We start from the raw sequence: 13,101 nt of genomic DNA, 5'->3' as shown, positions 1-13,101 counted from the left end.
GTGCCGCCGTCAAAATGATGCATGGCGTTGATTCCTAACTCGTAGGCTGATCGATACCTGAGCTCTTTGCTTCGAAGAACAATGTTGGGGCAAGCCAGGGCTCTGTTGTAATATTTTCTACCAGTTGCTTTTGCTACATGGTCCTTTATTAGTTCAGTGTTGGGGCTATTGCCACTAACAGAGTGTGGCAGCATAACCATGCTCTGTTATTCTTCTTTTGCTCGTGGATGCAGAGCTCTTGCTGTTCCGGTATCTTCATCGAGACCTTGCAGTACTGGACTAGAAATCAGAAGATCTTAGTTGTAATCGAGCAGTAACTCAGTTCAGTAAGCATGTCTGTACAGTACAACCTCTTGAGTGTAGCAGTGTCTGTAATGTTTTTCTAGTTTTTCTTGTAATCCAGTCTAAGCCCCGCGTATGCACAAGATCTTAGTTGTAATTTTGTTGCATGTCTGTCTGACAGTACAAAGGCCAGTGTAGCCTAGCTTAGGAATGAAGTCTTCATGTGCTGTAGGAGTTAGCTTCGGAATGGATTCTTCACTTGCCTGTGAAGCCCTACAATTTTACTGCCAACATCAGATCATGTTAGAAACATGGAGACTGGGAGGTGGTTTACCGCAAGCAAACTAGCTCCTTAAATTTTACTGCCAAGATTACGTGAGAAGATGGGAGGTGGTTTACTGCAAGCCAAGGTCCCTAAAATTTTGCTGCCACTGTTGCCGGATCAGATCATGCAGCTTACTGTATGTCCGATGAGAAATCTAGCAGTCTGCTTTACTTCCTTCGCATGTATGGATGGTTAGATGGTGCTCTTGGACAGGGAGTGTCATACCCATAGCAGCTCTTGGATTTAGCTCGCGTATAGTACTATACTGGGGCTTAAGAATATTACTCCATAAACATGAGCAGTTCCAGATTCGTACACTGGAAAATCCTGCTTTTCCTACTTCCTAACGGCACAATTCAAAACATGCACTCAATTTTGACACAGATAAGTAGAAAAAAAAAAGATTTAACAACACTTTCCTAGTTCTCTAATGTTTGAGGATGGCTCATGCGAAGATAAATCCGCAGATTTATACCAGTGAGTTGGCGATATCTTAAGGACTTCTACCTCAGGAACTTGGACAATGAGTAGCATGTTCTACGAGTCATCCCTCGGGCCGACACTAGTCAAATAACAGAAGATTTCAACCCAAGAGGCTACCACTGCGGAGGCAGGACACTCGCTTTTACTGCATATTAGTATGAGTGAGCTGCATGATCAGATCCAGCCCTTCATTTCAGCTAATGCAAGCGCGGCGACAACGGCACCCCCTAGATGAGCAGAACCTGCCACGCGACTGTTGCCCTATAAAATGAACATGCGTCAATTGCTTGTTATTGTAGACCAGGAAGCATGAAGAACTATCACAACATGAATAACAATGGGGTATCAGATAATCAACGACAACAAAGAAATAAGAGGTTTCAGGCAGGGCAAGATCTTCAAGCAATGATGTAGAGTAAACACACTAATCACCCAAAATAACAAACAGGGAAAACTACCAACCCAAAAACAATAAATATCATATGGTTATATACTCAGTATTCAGTTCAGTAATGCAAAGAAATCATATCAGTGTGAATTTAGAAGCATCGCCAAACTCACAAGGTGTGAATACTGAGCCATATTTTTAACCCCAGGTCAATTAAAGGCCAGGAATTGTATCGTTTAGTCAGGGAACACACATGTGTAATTCACAAATTTTCAAAGTTCCCAGTAACAATTTATGAAAGTAGCAGCAACACTGTCAAAACTCATGGCCAATGAACATAAGCAACAGTGGCAGCAATAACGTCCACTTATTTACTCCCTCAAGTCCATAATAAGTGTCGTGGTTTTAGCTTACATTTAAAACCACCAACACTTACTGTGGATCGGGGGTAGTACTAGAATTGCTTGGTACCTGGCTTTGACAGGGATAAACACCTAAATAAAATGGAGATTAAAGTAAAATATATACTCCCACCATTTCACAATGTAGTGCATTTCTAGGTTTTTCCACACAAAACAAGGAACCTTCACCATGTCAATAAAGATTGCTGAATCTACGTGTAAGTGCATTGGAATAGAAATGTGGTCTTATCCGCCCACTCATAAAGCTTGGACCATGAGGGGTGGTAGTGCAGAGAAAGACAAGAATAAGTTGTGACCCACAAATTTAATGAAGCAATTGTGTATTTGGAGGCTAGAATGCAATAGATTGTGGCAATTCTCAAAACCCTAACAAGCTCTACATCCTCAAAAGAAAGGAGTACCTTCTTCACCCTCCGGAGATCAGCACCAATCAAATAAGCTCCCTGAAATAAATAGTGTCAAAAAAAAATTTATGTACTCGCTACCAAGCACCCACATCCTTAACAGATTTATTTAATACAAAAAAGCTTCTCACCACTAATGCAGCTGGAAGAGGAATGATGAAGTGTAAGTATAGTATATTGGTGGGATACAGAAAAATGTAGAGAAGGACAGTTGCATTAACTGCAGCACTCGCACCCTGAGTGATATGAAAGGATCATAGTTAGTGTGTAACAACCAGTATAGCTTGTACAATCGCCAAAGGTGTCCATTTGGTGTTTTTTATATTATATTAGATTAAATCACCGTGTCGCCTCTGATCATCACATTTACCATCCAAATAATTTTCTAGCTATTGGATAATAAAGAATTGGTCGGTAGGGGTAAAATTTGCTGTAATATATGGTGTAAATATAAGACAGGAGATCACTTACAAGCGCTGGAGTGTTCCATCCTCCAAAACCCTGCGATAGAAGCATTTCATATTAAGCTTATACTCTCCAGGATTTGGTATTCAGGTCCCTGATGTATAACTTTTGACGTCCTAAGCATGTTACCTGTTTCTGTGGCGCTAGAAAAGCCATTTCTGTCAAGTAGAATGCAGATCCAAGAAGTGCTCCTTGTACGTACAACTTTAAAAGAAAATCAGGACCAAATGTGTGGGCAATCTGATGCAAAAAAAGGGTAAAATGAATTCAGCATGTTCAAGTAAGGTGATAATTAGGTGCCATAAGAACAGAGTGCGAGTATGTACTACTGTAGCAATTCGTAGATCATGTACACTAAGTGCAAGTCTAAAAGATGTTGGTCTGAATGCCTATACAGGAAAGATAACTTCGGATAAATTGCATATCGCAACTCATTTACATTATATTATTATATTTTCAAAGAGCGTGGCATGTTGTACTACAGGGGCATGCTCTCAGGGGAATTCGGAAACCAGGAGTGAACTATCTGTGTAATACCAGCAGTTCTCAACTAATCTCTTCACTTGTTAATTTTATGGACTGAGAATATGTACAATATCAAATCCAAAACCGAAGTTATGCTCATCATCCTGCTGGCAGGTGGTTTATTTCCCATTTCAGCCTGACAAAATAGAGGTGTTTCTATGTCGTCCACAGTGCAGAGTAGAAGAGTGAAGATCTTACGCTTGAACCGAAGAAGTAGAGGCCCATCATGTTATGGCCGATGTGGTTGGGATCTTTGTGGCTGAAAGCGCAGGTGAGGAGTGTGTGCAACCGCAAGCTCTTGAAATTGTCCAGCGAAATCTGCTCATCAGCAAAAAAACCATCAAGGGATACACTGTCTGTCCACCACATGCGAAATTAAATCAGAGAAGTCCCCTGTGCAACCACAAACCATGAAATGATTCGCCATGAACGTCAGATCCACGTGGCCGAGAGCGCTCGTGAGCAATGTGTGCAGCCGCCCGCCGGTGTACGTGTCCAGCCAAATCCGCTGCTCATCAACAAAAAAATCAGCGCCTGCTTGCTTGGGGAATCAAATTAGCAAGAGTCGTTTGGGTAACCACTGACCACGGAAGGACCCAACCCGAAATTGGGATCCGCCAGGAGCCAGAGCCCATAGACGGCCACATTGGCGCCGGCGAGCATCAACACCATGTCGTCGGCTGGGGTTGTTGTCCAGTGCGCCCTGGCGGACCGAGACACCGAAACCGAAATTGAGTGGCCAGACGACCGAAAAGGAGAGAACTTTCTTCTCCCGGGACCCGGAGCGAAGACGCGCGCAGGAACCGAAAGCTCACCATGGCGCGGCGACGCCGTGGAGCAACGTCGACGATGACGAGGCGAAGCAGCCCGAGGCCCTGCTTAGCTGCAGAGAGAGCGGCTCGTCGAGGGACCCAGCGTTGCGCGCGGTGTCGGTCCGGGCGGCCGCCACGACGGCACCGGCGCTCGCCGGCAGGAGCGAGCCGGTGCTGCGGGGCAGGAGGCTAGGCGTCGGGGAGGGGGAGTGCGCGGCGGGTGAGGGCGGGGAGGCGGAGGCGGCAGCGAGGGGGAAAGGGGAGCGGAGGCGGCGGCTGTGGAGGGCACGGCGGAGGGCGGCTTGCTGCGGGAGGACGGGCTGGAGCTGCTGAAGGAGCCGCCGCATGGCCGCCATTCTGCCTTCGTTCCACCACCACCAAAGGCAGGCGCTTTTGTTGGCTGGCTGTCCCCCGCCGCTGGGGTTTTGGTTCCACCAGTTCCGACTCTGGTGTATGCTCCTCTCCTGTCTCCCTTCACCAGTACCAATCTGCATGATGCAAAAAATACATTTTGAAACGGGGCATAAAAAACCATTCTCATTCAATTAATTAAGACAGAAGTTTAAGTTCAAAAAAATTAAGATAAAAGCTCAACAAGAAAGTAAAAGGTTTTTTTTTGTTTGAAAGAAATACGGTAGGGGAAGAAGAAAGTAAAAGGTTTCATATCATAAAAGGGCTCTAATCTCGGAAAACTTCAAACGTAGGCTGAGCTACATGTAGCCCTTCACTCAGAGTTTGTGTTTCACATCTCAAAAAAAAAGTTTGTGTTTCAAAGTTTTGAAAAATCCGAATCTAGGCTACACAAAAATAACAAATTTTGACAAATTTAATAGTGAATAGTGCACACTTTAAGACTATAAAATTTGTCAGATTTTGTCCATTTAGATTTTTTTGAAACTTTGAAACACGAATTTGAAGTGGTTGAAAATAAAGAGCTACATGTAGCTCGGCCTCCAAAACGACACCTCACTCCTCTAATCTCCTGGAATAAAATTGCTCTACTCTTAGCATCCACAAAGACCCAAAGCCTCACTTCATCTTTTATCTTAGCAAAAAGGGCATAAGGGGGCGTGTTTTTTTGCGCAAAATACAAGTGTTGCGCTCATTCCAAATTTTCCATGAAGAAAGAAGAGAGATGGATGAAAACAATCTTTGCATTTAGTCATGAAGGACCACCATTCGGAGATTGGCTGCATTGCCCAAAAATGTTAAGTTCATTATGAAATTCGTGAGTCGTGTTCCATTCCACATCATTTTATTGTCACATGCTCTCTTCTCTCACTCCGGAAAATCTTAGACACAATTTGCATTGTCCTCCATGATTGATAGTGGTGCTTTAAATTAAGTGTGTCACCCAAATTGTGTAGGCTAGTTAGTTGTGTAATTTTTATATTCTAGAATAACACTAAAATGGTATATGTTCTAAAAATAGAAGCAAATATATTTTGAAAAAAAAAGATATCTTATGCTCTCATAGTGATAAGCTACATGTCCTACAATCTGTGGCATAGTATTTGAGCCAACATCTATAATTTTATCTTATTTCTAGACGAGTAAAATATAGCATAAGTCCTAAAACTATTCGAGGGCTGTCAAGTTAGTTCTACTATTATGAAAATGCAAATCCACGTCCCAAAAGTTTGTTAAGTGTGTAACCGGAGATCCTATTGGCAGCATATCAGCTTTGACTTGCTTGTGTGGCAGGTTGACCATGTATATGTGGCAATTTATACAAAAAAAAACACCCCAGAGAGATTTTCTTCTAAATCTGCAAGAAATATTTATAGCCGGAGGGAGTACTAAATTAACAAATTGTTGCTTACTCGTCAAATAGTAAATTAACAAATGTTTCTAACTCGTCAAATACAAACAAGTACTACTACTTATTGGCGAGCTAGTATCCAACTGCAAGAAAACTTGGAAAATTCGTCTCAAGCAGATGAATCAATCTGTCAGCCTAATCAAGTGAACACGGTACCGATATCCTGCCTGTGATCAACCCTCGTCGGTGTTGAAGTTTCTGAACACATCAGCATCAACTATATCAGGCAAATATCCCCAATCCGGTTCCCCCTCCTTCACTGTCTCCGCCGGTTGCTCGTTAACGATCCCCGCCGGCTGCTCGTTAAACATCCCCATGAACTCGACCATGGACATGCTCATATTGTCCGGCGGCGGCGCCTCCGCCGCCGTGAACTCGCCAAGGAGGCCCGGTGTTGCCGGCGGGGCGACCACTGAGCACGGCCCCTGTTGTTGCTGCTCGTACTGACCAAGATACTGCCGCCCTTGCTGCTGCTCGTAGTGACCAAGATACTGCCTGTGTTGGACCGGCGCCGCCGGAGGCAATGGCGCGGGCGCGTGTACGTGCTCTTGGACGACAGCACGGACGCTCCCCACGGGCAGCAGACTGGCGATGCGGTCGAAATACCCCTGCGGGATCATGGCTCGGGCAGGCTTCTTGTTCCCGCCGGGCCCCTTCTTGACGTCGTCCTCCTTCGCAAAGACGCCTGTCAGCTGCTCCCTGGTGGCGCGCGGCGTGACGTAAACCCTGTAGAGCGCGGGCACGCCGAGCTTGCCGGCGCCGTCGTCGTTGGCGCTGGTGAACTCCTGCATGAGCCACGGCGTCTTGTCGTCCCGCCCGACGTAGAAGCCGAAGCAGTTCTTGACGCCGTCGGCCTCATCCTCTTCCTCCTCCTCGCTCTGCTTCCTCCGCTTGAGCCGTCGCTCCTTGATCTGCTTCAGCCGCTCCTTGCTCTGCTCCAGCCGCCAGTACCCGCCGGTCTCGACGCGGCGGTCGGCGCGCTTCGAGGCGCCCCCGCCCGCGGTCTTGCTCTGGAACCGCGTCTCGCTCAGGAACCACCACGCGTGCTCGCCCCGGCCGCGGATGCTCGCCGGCGGGTGCCTGCGGCGCAGCGCGTCGGGGCTCTCGCCGTACACGTTGGCGTCGAAGATGTACCCCCGCGCGTCGGCCATCTCGCTGTCGCCGGCGATCCTCCGGTTGAGGAACCCCAGGCACTCGTCCCGCGTCGGGCTAAAGTAGACGCCCGGAGGGAGCGGCGGCGGAGGCTGGATTTGGTTGGCGGCGCCGCCTGGCCCGTGGGGAGGCATCTCCGCCATGGCCGGCATGGAGCAGCCGCAGCCGCTGGCGTTGGCGGCGGCGTAGGTTGGTTTCTTGGTTCTTGTTGCTTTCTTGATTGCCATGGATCAAGCAAGCCGACTGGAACCGAGAGAGAGTTAGCTGGTTTGTTGTGGGAGTAGGGGTCGATCGTGGACGGTGCTATATATGGGCTGCCAGCGACGCGTTCTATCTGAAATCGGATTCGAATCCTCGTCTCAAGTCGGAGTCGACTTTCCATGTTTTCTGTTCGGCGAGATGCAATTTGGTAGATTAGAGCCGAGGATTTCCTTTCGAGGGGATCGAAAATTTTAGTGTTGGCACTTGGCACTTGCCAGGGAAGGAAGGTCAAGTGGAAGGTCTGCACTTGCATGGGCTTTCCTTCCTTCCCGCACTTTACAGTTCGTTCCTCTGCGACCAGTTCAAAAATATTTCAACTAATGGATTCCTTCAGCTACATTTCATCAAACTTTCTCGTGGAATTATGACCATATGAGGCCACACGGTAGACACAAACCTCAAGCAATACCTCTATATCAAACCATTTCGCAGTTGGCTTCAAGACTACCATATCGATATCAGTTTCATATACATCCAAAGACAAGACATATGTTGTCAAAGCAAATAACATCTTTTTTTGCAAAAATTCCACCGATCTATTAATAATCATCAACAGTAGTATAAAGATGCCTAAAAGTAATTACAAATAGGTCATTGGACCGCCTAGCGACGACTACAGACACTAGTATGAGCCGAAGGCGCGCCGCCGTCCTCGCCCCTCCATCAACGGAGCCAGCCAAAGCTTGTCGTGGTAGACAGATAGGAAGTCGTCGTGTTAAGGCCCCAAAGGACCAGCGCACCAGAGCAGCAACCATCACCAAAGATGACAACCATAGATCGGAAGAGACTGACCTGAAACCACACAATCGAACACGAAAGACGACCGGATCACGGGGGATCCGCCGTACACTCAACTCCATGCGCCCTCCACCACGCTAGATGCATCACCGGAGCGAGGATAGGACGTGTACGACCTTATTCTGACTTCAGGAAGTAGCCGCCGCCTCACCATCCCAAAGAAGACACCGAAAACAAACTAACGAATAACTGAAACCTTCCCGCCGGCGAGAGGCCGCGGTCCGCCACACCTCCGAGGCCCCAAGGCCATCGGAGGCGGGGCGGACCGGCAGCGTCGCCGGCGAGAGGGACAAAACCCTAGATGGGTTTTAGAGTCGCCTCTAATCGCATTCGTGTCTTTCTGTTTTCTCGTACCGGTTCGTGGCAAGTGTTAAAGAACCAAGCAAATAACATCTTGAACACCTTAATATCTATTTCCATCCAAGACACAACAATCAAGTTCCAGTGCTAACATGTACCCAATTTGCAAGAAAGAGGGCAACCACAAGCGATAAAATACTATTACATCCTACTATGGCTATTGAACTTTTTTTTTAGAATACCATGGCTAGAACTAGTGAAGTACACATGTCACAATAAAAGTAAGAAAGTCTGACATGTAGTACTCTTCGACAATAGCCTGGTTTTAACTTTATTAAACTTGCTTCCCCTATACGCCAAACCAAGTCGATTTTCCTAGATAAGAGGAATGCATATAGATATGGCGACCCAAATTTAATAGTATATATCTACAACATAACAACAAATGCACATATGTACTGATGAACACCAACAAATGCACATGTGAACCGATAAACACTAACAATTTTCTTATTTCCATGTCAATTTAGATTGACTAATAAAAAAGAAAACTGAAAGAGTACACTGGCCATTGCCAGGGAAATAAAGCAGCATACTTCGTTCGAAAGCTATGAACATGAGAGTAACAGGCATTGACAAAAAAAAAACACCATCCTATCTTTCAATCTCAGCCTTCCAGGGACTAGCTCTGTTAAAAAAATATCATAAAGTATCTTTCATTTTACAAGCATTTGCAAAAGAAAAACTTTCATTTTTTTATAGTGTCCATGCAGGTGCTCTAGAAGAGAGATTGTAAGAAGATAATACTGCAGCATATACGAAAGTTTGCAGTTTTTTTCTTGTGGAGGTTGTTTGATTTGTAGGATCGAAAACTATAGAATCGTTTCGTGTGATTTGTTTTGTATTGCAATCCTAAAGGATAAAGCACCGTTTATCGAAAATAAATAAAAAAGATATCTTCCATTGAACCCAACCTTATGGAAATTTCACATGGTTAGATAAAAATTATGGCGACGCACACTATCCTTAATTTTCTTGGTAGCATGATTATATAAGGTGAAAACAATGAGAATAGCACCCACACAACTAGCCGTGCTTATAGCGAGCCAATTACTCATTGTCACTTCGTCAGGTTACTTGGTTAATGTAACAAACAAGATATGACCATGGGAACACCTCATATTCGAACTGACCAAGACGGCTGATATATCAACACCTTATTTAAATAGTTTCAGAGAGAGGGGAAAAAACTGATACATAGAAAGGCTTGAGTTTTTCAGTGTACTACTATTGCGGTAGCATCAAGAGAGAATGATTTGGCGTCAGCCAGAGCTTGGTAAGTGTTCTATGCTACGATCTCTGAAGGCTGCCCACAACAACCTCACCGGGACTATCTCGCATGAGCTCTTCAATGTCACCTCGTTGCGGCAGCTCTCTTTTCCAAAGAGCAATCAAGTTCCAGTGCTAACATGTACCCAATCTCCGAACCAAGATGCACAATCACATTCAAAATAATCAACCAAGGAAAATATGAACATCAATCACAGAGAGAAACAGCATTGACAGACAAGGAAAATTGGAAGCACACACACAATCAACCGCAAGATATCAGATGCAATAGTAAATCGTGCACAGGCAGATTACTTCAAAGTTCACTTATTCATATACTTGAACGGGGCTGATGTACCAGCAACAGTTTGCACAAACACAATCGATGATCCATTAAACCAGACACACTACTTCAAACGAGACAAGACACATGACTTGAAAGGCGACGAGGCAGCCCAGTAGACAACCAAGGTACAGCAGCAGCTCCAACACCAAGACACTTACTGACCACCGCGGAGGCGGAGCACCAGGTGGAGGGTAGACTCCTTCTGGATGTTGTAATCAGCAAGGGTGCGGCCATCCTCCAGCTGCTTGCCAGCAAAGATCAGGCGCTGCTGGTCCGGGGGAATGCCCTCCTTGTCCTGGATCTTTGCCTTGACATTGTCAATGGTGTCCGAGCTCTCAACCTCCAGAGTGATGGTCTTCCCGGTCAGGGTCTTAACAAAGATCTGCATACCACCGCGGAGGCGGAGGACAAGGTGAAGGGTAGACTCCTTCTGGATGTTGTAATCAGCGAGGGTGCGGCCGTCCTCCAGCTGCTTGCCCGCAAAGATGAGGCGCTGCTGGTCCGGTGGGATGCCCTCCTTGTCTTGGATCTTGGCCTTGACGTTGTCAATGGTGTCAGAGGACTCAACTTCAAGGGTGATGGTCTTGCCAGTGAGGGTCTTGACGAAGATCTGCATGCCACCCCGAAGACGGAGCACAAGGTGAAGGGTAGACTCCTTCTGGATGTTGTAGTCAGCAAGGGTCCTGCCGTCCTCCAGCTGCTTGCCGGCAAAGATGAGGCGCTGCTGGTCCGGAGGGATGCCCTCCTTGTCTTGGATCTTGGCTTTGACGTTATCGATGGTGTCAGAAGACTCCACCTCAAGGGTGATGGTCTTGCCAGTGAGGGTCTTGACGAAGATCTGCATGCCACCCCGAAGACGGAGGACAAGGTGAAGGGTGGACTCCTTCTGGATGTTGTAGTCAGCAAGGGTCCTGCCATCCTCCAGCTGCTTGCCAGCAAAGATGAGGCGCTGCTGGTCCGGAGGGATGCCCTCCTTATCCTGGATCTTGGCCTTGACGTTGTCGATGGTGTCAGAAGACTCCACTTCAAGGGTGATGGTCTTGCCAGTGAGGGTCTTCACAAAGATCTGCATGCCACCCCGAAGACGGAGCACAAGGTGAAGGGTGGATTCCTTCTGGATGTTGTAGTCAGCAAGGGTCCTGCCATCCTCCAGCTGCTTGCCGGCAAAGATGAGGCGCTGCTGGTCCGGAGGGATGCCCTCCTTATCCTGGATCTTGGCCTTGACGTTGTCGATGGTGTCAGAAGACTCCACTTCAAGGGTGATGGTCTTGCCAGTGAGGGTCTTCACAAAGATCTGCATGCCACCCCGAAGACGGAGCACAAGGTGAAGGGTGGATTCCTTCTGGATGTTGTAGTCAGCAAGGGTCCTGCCATCCTCCAGCTGCTTGCCGGCAAAGATGAGGCGCTGCTGGTCCGGAGGGATGCCCTCCTTATCCTGGATCTTTGCTTTGACGTTATCGATGGTGTCAGAAGACTCCACCTCAAGGGTGATAGTCTTGCCGGTCAAAGTCTTAACAAAGATCTGCATCTGCAGAGAACAATTAAAGAAGTAGGATGGTAAGCCTCAAGACATAGACCAAAAGTTCAGGATCAAATATCACATGTTAATCTGCAAATAGTCACCGAGTTATAGAGAATTAACCAGCCATATGAGAACAGAACTTGATCAGTAGGATTTCTACAGCCTGAGAGGTTTCTACTTCTGACCACACAAAAATTCTAAGATATCATCCATATCGAGACAACAGCTGACAAGCATGCATAGCATCCGAGTTAAAGATCGGCAAGCTACAAACCTATCTCATCCGGTTTAGCAAGGGTTATCACAGTGGTAATTACCCAATCAAGAGCAACAGATCAAGCATTATACGCATACAGAGGACAAAATTATGGCTCGCAAGCTGCTACCAGATTCAGCTATGCCCAGTTAGACGTACGTAACAAGCAGGAACGGAGGAACTAGTTAATTAACAGAGAAGACGTAGTTGATTTAACATGCATAGATTAACAGGAGACCATACGGCATGGAACTCGGCCCTAACACGAACAGATCTAGACGACACCAATTCCAAAAATTCCCTAACAAATCAACCTGTAAAATCACTACGAAATAACTAACGAGCCAACGATCTAACATGAGCGAACAGATCGAACGGCAAGTACCGGCCACCTCAACATCGGATCGAACTACACGAATCCGACAGCGCTACGCCTCGAACTACACAGCGATGAATTCGCAAAGCACCTCAGAAACGTGTATAGATCAAGAAGGGACAGGGAGCGGGGAAGGAGGCGCGGTACCTTGGTGCGCTGGGGGAGAAGGATTCGACGAGCGTCGAGGCGATCGGCGACGAGATCGGTTGGGGATTTGTTCGTTCCGTTGCTTGGATCGGTGGTGAGGGTTGGAAGCGAGAAGGGAGCAGCTATTTATGGCGGCTCGGGCGAACCGGGTGGGGAAGGAATCCCGTGCCGTGACCGAATCCCGTGCTGCTCGGTCACGCAATTTGCTGGACGGATCCGACGTGGCAACTAAATTAGAGTACAGTAGTAACAAAAGTGCAGAAATTCAATTCCGCTCCCGTGATATGCTCGATCCACCCAAAAAAAAAATGCAGTACTTTTAATTGTTAAAAAAATTAGCAAAAAATTATGCATGTACATTCGATTTAGTTTCGGAAAAAAACGATAATTTTTGTGATTGATGAAAAATAGGCAAGACATGTCTCACAAAATGGTAATGCTTATGTTTGATGGGTCCGTGTGGACGCCTTTGCTAGCCTAACACTATGCGTCGGTACAATGTCGGAGTGATCGATTGGTCGTACCAGACCTCCATATCACACATCGTGAAACGCTAAGCAACGCTAAGGTAGGCCCGACAAAAAACACGCGAATCAATCATTTTTGTAGAGTGGGCAATGCAAATGCGGCCACGTGCGTGACCACGGCAGCTACAGTCGGGAAGGCGGGAAGGTACCGTCACCTTC

At 46.8% G+C, this 13,101-nt stretch overlaps 3 protein-coding genes across 4 annotated transcripts; all 3 read right to left on the bottom strand.

Moving 5' to 3' along the window:
* Positions 1-1,264: 1,264 nt before the first annotated feature.
* LOC124689617 (RHOMBOID-like protein 12, mitochondrial) lies at positions 1,265-4,462 on the bottom strand. Its single transcript, XM_047223121.1, has 8 exons — positions 4,110-4,462; positions 3,880-3,997; positions 3,493-3,612; positions 2,899-3,009; positions 2,776-2,805; positions 2,436-2,540; positions 2,302-2,343; positions 1,265-1,351 (listed from the first exon to the last, which is right to left on the bottom strand). Exons 1-8 carry the CDS (start codon positions 4,460-4,462, stop codon positions 1,265-1,267), a joined length of 966 nt encoding a protein of 321 aa, XP_047079077.1.
* A 1,639-nt stretch (positions 4,463-6,101) lies between these two features.
* On the bottom strand, positions 6,102-7,307 carry LOC124689616. Its single transcript, XM_047223119.1, has one exon. It carries the CDS (start codon positions 7,305-7,307, stop codon positions 6,102-6,104), a length of 1,206 nt encoding a protein of 401 aa, XP_047079075.1.
* Positions 7,308-10,079: 2,772 nt separating this feature from the next.
* On the bottom strand, positions 10,080-12,480 carry LOC124691672 (polyubiquitin). Of its 2 annotated transcripts, XM_047224948.1 has the most exons (3): positions 12,416-12,472; positions 10,704-11,642; positions 10,080-10,475 (listed from the first exon to the last, which is right to left on the bottom strand). In XM_047224948.1, the coding sequence occupies exons 2-3, from the start codon at positions 11,640-11,642 to the stop codon at positions 10,269-10,271; spliced, it is 1,146 nt and encodes a 381-aa protein (XP_047080904.1). In that variant the 5' UTR covers positions 12,416-12,472; the 3' UTR covers positions 10,080-10,268. The 2 variants fall into 2 exon arrangements, with proteins under 2 accessions (XP_047080904.1, XP_047080905.1); XM_047224949.1 differs by having other exon boundaries at positions 10,080-11,642; positions 12,416-12,480.
* Positions 12,481-13,101: the final 621 nt, after the last annotated feature.

The sequence above is a fragment of the Lolium rigidum genome, chromosome 2, assembly GCF_022539505.1.
Source record: "Lolium rigidum isolate FL_2022 chromosome 2, APGP_CSIRO_Lrig_0.1, whole genome shotgun sequence".
In the NCBI taxonomy this organism is placed as follows: Eukaryota; Viridiplantae; Streptophyta; class Magnoliopsida; order Poales; family Poaceae; genus Lolium; species Lolium rigidum.
Note: the sequence above shows the minus strand (reverse complement) of the source record. Positions and strands in the feature narration are given on the sequence as shown.

Excerpts from the sequence above, each read along its gene's own strand:
- LOC124689617 (XM_047223121.1), bottom strand. The coding sequence starts at position 4,462 with ATGGCGGCCATGCGGCGGCTCCTTCAGCAGCTCCAGCCCGTCCTCCCG. Across the intron at positions 3,010-3,492 it reads TCTACTTCTTCGGTTCAAGC|ATTGCCCACACATTTGGTCC; the intron begins GTAAGATCTTCA and ends TTTTTGCATCAG. Across the intron at positions 2,806-2,898 it reads TTCTAGCGCCACAGAAACAG|GGTTTTGGAGGATGGAACAC; the intron begins GTAACATGCTTA and ends CTTCTATCGCAG.
- LOC124689616 (XM_047223119.1), bottom strand. The coding sequence starts at position 7,307 with ATGGCAATCAAGAAAGCAACAAGAACCAAGAAACCAACCTACGCCGCC.
- LOC124691672 (XM_047224949.1), bottom strand. The coding sequence starts at position 11,642 with ATGCAGATCTTTGTTAAGACTTTGACCGGCAAGACTATCACCCTTGAG.